Below are 10,117 nucleotides of genomic sequence, written 5' to 3'. Positions count from 1 at the left end.
AATTACCATATTCACATATTTTATCCGGTAAAATGCAATGCTAATACCGTGGCACTTTTGTGATAATTTTTTTTAAACCTTTACTTTTTTTGGGTACTTTGAATTGTTTGACCCGAGCCTGCAGGCGGCGCTAAAAAGTTTCCATAATTTTGAACCCGAGAAAGTGAAGAAGATCTCGCACACGCGTGATTGGTCGCAGCTCTTGCACACAGTAACAGGAAGTGCTTGTGTGTTTGGAGACGTCAACACTTTTCCTCGAGCACCTCTGATCATTCCCACCTCGTTCACTGCATCTGTAAGCTGTTTCATGGAGCAGCGGCGGGGAAATCATCATTAAGCTCTGTAATTATTACAGGTCGAGCGGATCGTGTGAGTTTGTGGGCAGATTTGGGTTCAGGTTTGATGATGATGACGATGGCAGCAGCAAGCAATGAGAGTCCTAACAGAGGCACCGAAGATAAAACATCCGCTCGAAGACAGAATGAAGGTTAGGAACATCGTTTTATTTATTTATTTTTTATTTGAACATCTGACTGCTTAAGCACTCGTTAATTTGTGTGCATGCAACGAAGAATTCAACTCACCTAGTGAAAAAATGTGCCGTGGTAGCCATAGTTACCACCCAAATTCCTTAGTCACCTCTAATAAAGTCGTACTCTGATATTACCATGTTTTTTGGACGTATATCATGGTAATGTTTGACGGACAATGTAAATAACATAGTATATGAATATGGAATTGTGGTATTGCCATATGATAACAGCTCTTACCAAAAGTAGCCTACCATGGTATTTTTTAAAGTATCTTAGCATAAATGCCACGGTTCATGAGTATTGACAATCATTCAAGTATTCAGCAAAGTGAAATTCAAAGATTCTGTTTTTATTGGAAACTATTAGAAATAAAAATGTCATAGTGCCATAGATTTTATGCATATGTACTAGTCCTGTCAAACAATTAATCGCGTCCAAAATACAGTTTCTGTTTACGTAGTGTATGTGTGTGTACTGTATACATTTATTTTGTATGTAAATACAGACATGCGTGGATATATTTAAGAAAACTGTTATGTTTATGTATTAAATATATTTATATGTAATATCAATTATATGAATATAAACATGTAAATATTTTCTAAATATTTACTGTATGTGTGTCTATTTTTATATATACATAATACATATCCAAAATAGAAGTTTTTTTTTTTTATATGATTAATCACAATTAATTGTCTGACAGCACTAAAAAGCATTTTATGAAGTACTATGTTAATACAGTAGTGTGTATCAAAGTACCATGGTATTGGTTATGGTTTACCATGGGACATTTTTGGTGTTGAGCCCAAATAATGAAAATCAAGAGCAAAATACAAATAAGTTTGTCACTTTTTTTCCTTCTATTTATGTTAGATTTCTAATTCTTTAACCTTCTAATGTATGAGTTATTAAATCGCAAAGGTAAACGATGTTTATTTTTTGCTTTTGTTTTTTTCTTAAAAAATATAGTGATTCCAAATTTACTTTGAGAAAGTTGCACATCTTTCTACTTTGTTCTGTTTATTTCTGTATAGTTTTTACATTTCAAGATGTAGAAGTTAACCATTTATTGTGAACACATGAATAAACAATAAACAATACTATATTTATAAACCAACAATCTACATTGATAAATACTGTAAAAAAAAAAAAAAAAAAAAAAAAAAGCTCATTGTTAGTTCATAACTAATGCATTTGTACCTGACTTTATTTACCAGCTTCACTGTCTTTGCACTGCCTTGTTTGTGTAAAAATGCTCAAGAACTGCTGTTGTAATGCCATCTTTTCACTTGATGGCTTTTGACACTGTGGTAGAGGGTGTGTCACACTTCCATCAGTACGTCTGGATTTATGACATTCTTTAAGGAAGAAAAGATATCAGCGCATTGAAAAACCAGCAAAACAAGTTTATAACTTTCACGGTTCCCGTTCATCAGGTGTAAAGTGTCCACAGGCTGTCTTTAGAAAACTGAGCTTAAAGACTTTTCTGTTACATGTACTCTCTCTAATAATAAGACAGCGGTAAAGAATTTATTTTTTGTTTTTTTTGGTAAGATTTGTCAAATGTTTGCTTTTGCTAATGTGATTTAAGTCAGATAATGTTGTAGTTTTGGCTGTTTGGTACTTAGTTTGCTGGTGAACTGTGTTAATAAATGAACTAGGAAAGTGTTTACTGTATGAATGAAGCGTCTGTAAGCAGGGTGTTGCCACTGGATAGAGCAAACATTCGCCCACTGTCGACGTGTATAGGTGTGTCATAAGTGAAAAAACAAACTAAACATTGAGTGGCCTCATTCAGAAGCGTGAAACGTTGCCATAATTCTGGCGTCAGTGTTCAGATCCATTAATTCTGCCTCCAGATGTTCTAGTTTCGCACTGTCAAAAGAGTTTTGACTAAAAGTTGACTAGAATATGATGTCTCTTGCAGTCAACAAGAAGTTGAAGTACATCAGTTTGGCGATTCTGGTGATTCAGAATGCATCGCTCATCCTCAGCATCCGTTATGTGCGGACGTTGCCAGGAGATCATTTCTACACTACATCAGCCGTGGTGATGGCAGAGGTTCTTAAAGTCCTCACCTGTATGGTAATCATCCTGATACAGAAGAGAGGTGTGTTCACTGGAAACACATGGTGTCATGTTACAGTGCAGCCTGTGACGTAATGTGTATTAGGTTCAAAGAGTAACACAATAATTTTTGTGTTATTTTTGAACAGTATAAATACACTACCAGTCAAAAGGTTTTGAACAGTAAGATTTAATGTTCTTTAAAGTGTGTTCTGTTCACCAAGCCTGCATTTTTTTGATCTAAAATACAGCAAAAGCAGCAATATCGTGAAATATTTTTGCTATTTAAAAGAGCTGCTTCCTATTTGAAGAAGGAAAAAAAAAAAATATATATATATATATACATATACATGTAATTTCAGTAATTCAGCTCAAATTGTAAAACTCGTGTATTAAATAAATTCAGTGCACACAGACTGAAGTAGTTTAAGTCTTTGGTTCTTTTAATTGTGATGATTTTGGCTCACATTTAACAAAAACCCACCAATTCACTCTCAACAAATTAGAATATGGTGACATGCCAATTAGTTAATCAACTCAAAACACCTGCAGAGGTTTCCTGAGCCTTCAAAATGGTCTCTCAGTTTGGTTCGCTAAGCTACACAATCATGGGGAAGACTGCTGATCTAACAGTTGTCCAGAAGACAGTCATTGACACCCTTCACAAGGAGGGTAAGCCACAAGCATTCATTGCCAAAGAAACTGGCTGTTTACAGAGTGCTGTATCCAAGCATGTTAACAGAAAGTTGAGTGGAAGAAAAAGATGCACAACCAACCGAGAGAACCTCAGCCTTCAGAGGCTTGTCAAGCAAAATGGATTCAAGAATTTGGGTGAACTTCACAAGGAATGGACTGAGGCTGGGGTCTAGGCATCAAGAGCCACCACACACAGACGTGTCGAGGAATTTGGCTACAGTTGTCGTATTCCTCTTGTTAAGCCACTCCTGAACCACAGACAACGTCAGAGGTGTCTTACCTGGGCTAAGGAGAAGAAATGGACTGTTGCCCAGTGGTCCAAAGTCCTCTTTTTAGATGAGAGCAAGTTTTGTATTTCATTTGTAAACCAAGGTCCTAAAGTCTAAAGAAAGGGTGGAGAAGCTCATAGCCCAAGTTGCTTGAATTCCAGTGTAAAGTTTCCACAGTCTGTGATGATTTGGGGTGCAATGTCATCTGCTGGTGTTGGTCCAGTGTTTTTTGAAAACCAAAGTCACTGCACCCGTTTACCAAGAAATTTTAGAGCACTTCATGCTTTCTTCTGCTGACCAGCTTTTTAAAGATGCTGATTTCGTTTTCCAGCAGGATTTGGCACACTGCCAAAAGCACCAAAAGTTGGTTAAATGACCATGGTGTTGGTGTGCTTGACTGGCCAGCAGACTCACCAGACCTGAACCCCATAGAGAATCTATCAAGAGGAAATTAAAAAAAAAACAAGAGACCAAAAAATGCAGATGAGCTGAAGGCCACTGTCAAAGAAACCTGGGCTTCCATACCACCTCAGCAGTGACACAGACTGATCACCTCCATGCCACGCTGAATTGAGGCAGTAATTAAAGCAAAAGCAGCCCCTGCCAAGTATTGAGTACATATACCATAAATGAACATACTTTCCAGAAGGCCAACAATTCACTAAAAATGTTTTTTATTGGTCTTATGAAGTATTCTAATTTGTTGAGATAGTGAATTGGTGTGTTTTTGTTAAATCTGAGCCAAAATCATCACAATTAAAAGAACCAAAGACTTAAACTACTTCAGTCTGTGTGCACTGAATTTATTTAATACACGAGTTTCAGAATTTGAGTTGAATTACTGAAATAAATGAACTTTTCCGCGACATTCTAATTTATTGAGATGCACCTTTGTGCATCATTTATTTCAGTAATTCAACTCAAATTCTGAAACTCGTGTATTAAATAAATTCAGTGTATATGTATGTATGTATGTATATATATATATATATATATATATATATATATATATATATATATATATATATATATATATATATATATATATGAAAGGGCAGATCAGAAGTGACAGGAAGCGAAGTGGGAAAGAGAGATGGGGGCGGGATTGGAAAAGGTCCCTGAACCAGGATTCGAACACGGGATGCCCGGAGCGCAACAGCGCTGTATGTCAGCACGCTGCCCACAAGGCTATTGGCGCTGACTTGAATATAATTTAAAATGTAATTTATTCTTGTGATCAAAACTAAATTTTCAGCATCATTACTTCAGTCTTCAGTGTCACATGATCCTTCAGAAATCATTCTAATAAGCTGATTTGCTGTTTCAGGAAACATGTTTTATTATTATTATATCAATATTTGAAACACATGAGTACATTTTTTCGGGATATACATGCATACATACATACATACATACATACAAAAAAAAAGATAAAAGATTTATAATGTTACAAAAGATTTCTATTTCAGATAAATGTTGTTTTTCTGAACTTTCTATTCATCAAAGAAACCAGAAAAAATTCTACACAGCTGTTTTCAACATAATAATAAAAAACAGCAAATCAGAATATTAGAATGATTTCTGAAGAATCATGTGACTGGAGTAATGATGCTAAAAATTCAGCATTAAAATGTGTTTTGGAATATATTAAAATAGAAAACCGATATTTTAAATAGTAAAAATACTTCAAAATTGTACTGTTTTTGCTGTATTTTGGATCAAATAAATGCAGTCTTGGTGAGCAGAAGAGACATCTGAAAAAAAAAAACTTTAAAATCTCACTGTTCAAGAACTTTTGACTATTAGTTTACATCTACTGTGATTTAAATTTTAAAAGAAATGCCACCTTAATATTTTCTCAAAAAATATCACAACTATCAAACATAAGAAATCTTTCTTGATCATTAAATAATTTTATTAGAAGGATCATGTGACACTGAGATACAAAAACATTTGCAGTAGTAGTAGTATTGCTGCAGTGTGTCTAATAATGTGTCTTTTCTCATTTTTTGTAAATACAGGTAATGTGAAGTCCTTTATATCGTTGTTGTATGACTCTATAGTCGTACAGTATTTGGACACACTGAAGTTAGCAGTTCCGTCACTCATCTACACTTTACAAAACAACCTGCAGTATGTGGCCATTTCCAATTTACCAGCAGCCACTTTCCAGGTAAGACTGCTCCAATATTTGTTTATGCCCTTCCTTTACTTCCTCTCACCTCTTCACTCCTTTTCACATTTTAAGTCTGCTTATGATCTTAATCAAGGTTTCTAAAATCTTAATGTTGCATGATCATTTGTTATCCTCTCTTAAAAAAATGTAAATTCACAAAAAACATCTTTGCAATGTTATTTTAGTATTATTTATTATATGTTATAATACTGTATTAACATTGAATTAGCTTTTATTTTTGTATTTTCATTTTTCATTTTAATTTTGGCTTTAGTCATTTAGTAAACTTTAGTAATTTTATATGCTTATGTCATTTCATTATTTTTTCAGTTTTTAAATTTGATTTTTATTTGTTTTAGTAGTTTTAGTACATCAGTTAACTGCCAAGCCAGCATTTCTAATTTTCTTTTTTGTCAGTTTTACAAGTTGGGTTTTTGTTTTATTTCAATAACCAAAAACAATTTTTAATTTTATGTTAACAATACCAACACTGTTTCTATGCTACTTTTCAGTAATTGAGCAGAATTATATTTTAATGTGTATTGTATGTATTTTTCGAATAATGTAACGACACATAACAAACTTTCTAAATATATATTTTACTAATATTAATACACAGAAACTTCTGTGAATATTTTTGAGTGAATCAGAGTTTGGAATTATTTGATCGAATCTTTTAAATTATTTAATTAATTCAGAATCAAGAATTATTTGATCAAATATACCAGGGGAAAAAGTAATATCATGAAATATTATTGCAATTTAAAATAAGTTTTCTGTTTTAATATACTATACATTTAATTTATATCTGTGAGGCAAAGCTGGATTTTCAACAGCCAGTTTTCAGTGTCACACAATCCTTCAGAAATCATTCTAATATGCTAATTTATTATCAGTGTTGGAAACAAGATTTCTATTTGAAACACATGCTGTTGTTTTTTTTTTGTTTGTTTTTTTTAATTATCACAGGTTCCTATATATATATATATATATATATTTCAACATTGATAATAAATCAGCATATTAGAATGATTTCTGAAGGATCATGTGGAACTGAAGACTGGAGTAATGATGCTAAAAAATTCAGCTTTGCATCACAGGAATACATTTTATTTTAAAGTATATTAAAATAGAAAACAACTATTTTAAATTGCAATAATATTTCACAGTATTACTGTTTTTTTTCTGTATTTTTAATCAAATAAACGCAGCCTTAATGAGCAGAAAAGAAAAATATAAAAAATCGTACTGATCCCAAACTTTTGAACGCCAGTGTACTATCTAACACTTTCTGTCTAAGTCTAAATCATAGATGCAATTAAAAATATGTTTTACAATATATTAAATATTTTTAGCGGCCAACACTGATATTTAAAAGAAAATACAGTTTAATGAGAGAGTTTTAAACAATATTTAACCAATATTCTCTTCCAAAAACGGGTTAGGTTTAGTACCAAGCTGTCAGAAGCTTTGAAACTGATCAAAAATTGAAATGGTATTTAATTAGATTTTTTTTTCTGCAGGTCACATATCAGCTGAAGATCTTGACCACAGCATTGTTTTCAGTGCTCATGCTGCGCAAGAGTCTGTCTAAAATGCAGTGGATCTCGCTAGTTCTGCTGTTCACCGGTGTGGCAATCGTTCAGGTGGAGCAGGAGAGCGGAAAACAGAAGGAGGCTGTGATCACCACCAACCAGAACTACTTCAAGGGCCTGGTGTCCGTGATAATCTCGTGCTTGTCCTCCGGGTTTGCTGGCGTTTACTTCGAGAAGATCTTGAAGGGCAGCTCGGCCTCGGTGTGGATGAGAAACATCCAGCTCGGGATCTTCGGAACTCTTTTGGGTCTCCTCGGCATGTGGTGGAATGACGGCGCCGCTATTGCCGAAAAAGGCTTTCTGTTCGGCTACACGCCCATGGTGTGGGGCGTCATCTTCAACCAGGCCTTCGGCGGCCTCCTGGTAGCTGTCGTCGTAAAATACGCGGACAACATTCTCAAAGGCTTCGCCACCTCTTTTTCCATTATTGTGTCCACGATCACGTCCGTCTACCTCTTTGGCTTCCATGTGGACCTGATCTTCACGCTGGGCGCGGGATTGGTCATAGGAGCCGTGTATATGTACAGTCTCCCCAAACCAAACACCAGCACTTCCAGCACCAGCACGTCTTCATCTAGTCACAGCAAAGGAGGAGACTCGGAGCTGGATGCTTTCCTCCCAAAGTCAGTGCTGGTGAAATGAAATCTGTGTCCCCTTCCATTAATCGCTCTTTACCTCCTCCTCTGTCTCGTTTCTCTCTGCTGCTGTGGGTTTGGGTGCTTCTGTGAACACTTAACCATCTGGTTCAGACTAGCTCGTTCATGAACGTGGCACTTAATTTGTTTGGAAAGCACAAACCAGAGAGACATAGATGTTGGTTTTGCCGTTTCTGTTCTTTTTAAAAACCAAAAACAAGCAGTGGCATTTTTCACTTTCATAGGCATATCTCTAAAACGTCTTCACCTCCCTTCCCTGTTTGCCTTAAACAACCTTTTCCTGTTAGACAGCTCAGTCTTGGGGAAGATGACGTGAACACAATTGTCAGGCTACTGCTGAGTGGAGGAACCTTGGGCTGGATTGACTTGAAAACTAATGGGTGTATCTCACAAAACCTGTAACTTCTACTTCAAAATTAAGAGAAAAAAAAAGCCTATTAAGTACCATTACAGAAGTTTGCATTGTGAAACGTAAGCACATTTAACTTCCAAATTTGTGTTCCTGCAAAGCAATGCAAGTAATAAAAAAAGATAAATAAATTCAGTACAACACTGACACTTGTTTTTTTTTTTTTTTTAAGAAAAAATAATTTTTAACCATTTTTTGCTAATTATCCTTTCTGGATTTTTTTTTTTTTTTTTTTAAATTCTTGTTAAAATCAAATAATTAAATTAAATACAACACTACTACCATGATACATGCTTTACAATTTAATATAAAAATTAAATATTTATTTTATTTATATATTATGTATTTTATATATAATATATAAATAAAATAAATTCAGTACAATACCTGCTAACATGATCTATAATTTTTTTTTTTAAACTTTTTTTTTAACTACTTCATCATTATATATATTTATATATATATATATATATATAATTTTTTTTTTTTTTTTTTTTTTTTTTTTTTTGCAAATTATCTTGTTCTGGATTCAAAGTTGTTGTTTTTTTTTTTTTTTTTTTTATTATTGTTAAAATCAACTAATTAAATTCAATGCAACACCTACTACCATGAGAGATAAATGCTTTACAATTTAAATAATGTGTAATTTTTTTTGTACTTTATGCTAATAAGAATTTAGGAACAGAATTTTCTTTATTTTAAAAAAATAATGCAAAAATCACAGTATAAATATCTTAATGGTCAACAAAAACAGGTTAATAATAATAATTAATCATATTTATTAATTTATAAATGTATTTAGCACTGTATCTGATTCTTTTGATTTTGGTGTGAAATTTAACCCAGGCATCGTTTTGACAGGTTTTGTGAGATTCACTCACAGCTACTTCTGTATGCTACATGCTACAAGTTCTTTGCCAAATTAACTGTGTAAATAAAGACAAAGAAAAAAATGGTTGAGAAAAGCTGTGTGAATGTCTGCCGTGTTTCCAGCTAAAACATGGCAATACCTCATGGCAATACCTATAAACTTTGTACAGTGGCAAAGAGCTTGATTCATGCGTATCTGTAGCAGCAATGTGGCACTTTGTTGAGTTCGGTCTCATTCTGGGTGACTTTGGGCTGATATAGTAATGTGTCATATAAAGGGATGCTTTTTAATCAGCTTGCAGGGACTTATAAGTTACATTCATCTCAAACTTTTATCTCCACCAGTCCTCCTTACCCATAATGCAATGTGTTAAGGGACTCCATCCTTACAAGTCTGAAAAAACTCCACTAAAATATTGAAATCAGCTACAGACAGGCAGTCTCTTAACACATTGTTTCCATGCAGATTCTTGCATTACCACCCTTGTCTTTGGCATTTTCAGCTCTTTCCATGCTGGAAATGGACTAACCTGCTCATTTTCTAACCAAATGGCACCTTAGTGAAGGCTGTTTTCATTGTGTGCACATATGCGTGTGTCTGTGTGTGAGGGGGACTAGTTTTGCTTAACCAGCGAATGGTTAACGCTGTGCCTTTCTCAATCAACTTGTGACTGAATGGTAACTATATATGTTAATATAGTTCTTACACTGTACATACTATCAAATACTATATCTTCTTTTTATGATGCAAAAAATGAATCAAGATTTGTGGATTTATCGTATGTTATGTATTGTACAAACAATTTTGTGCACATATTTGATACAAATATGCCAAAACTGTTC

The 10,117-nt window shown here is 34.0% G+C and overlaps 1 protein-coding gene across 1 annotated transcript in view; it reads left to right on the top strand.

The window, feature by feature from the left end:
* Positions 1–227: 227 nt before the first annotated feature.
* The window catches only part of slc35a2 (solute carrier family 35 member 2), a 15,778-nt gene continuing 5,888 nt past the window's right edge, over positions 228–10,117 (top strand). The window contains exons 1-4 of the mRNA XM_051116288.1: positions 228–487; positions 2,464–2,646; positions 5,590–5,741; positions 7,268–7,962. Coding sequence (XP_050972245.1) covers positions 403–487; positions 2,464–2,646; positions 5,590–5,741; positions 7,268–7,962 — 1,115 coding nt within the window. The 5' untranslated portion in view covers positions 228–402. The remainder of the gene's footprint in view (positions 488–2,463; positions 2,647–5,589; positions 5,742–7,267; positions 7,963–10,117) is intronic.

This window comes from Labeo rohita, chromosome 8, assembly GCF_022985175.1.
Source record: "Labeo rohita strain BAU-BD-2019 chromosome 8, IGBB_LRoh.1.0, whole genome shotgun sequence".
Lineage (NCBI taxonomy): Eukaryota > Metazoa > Chordata > Actinopteri > Cypriniformes > Cyprinidae > Labeo > Labeo rohita.
The sequence above is the reverse complement of the archived record's forward strand: the minus strand, read 5'-3'. Positions and strand labels throughout refer to the sequence as shown.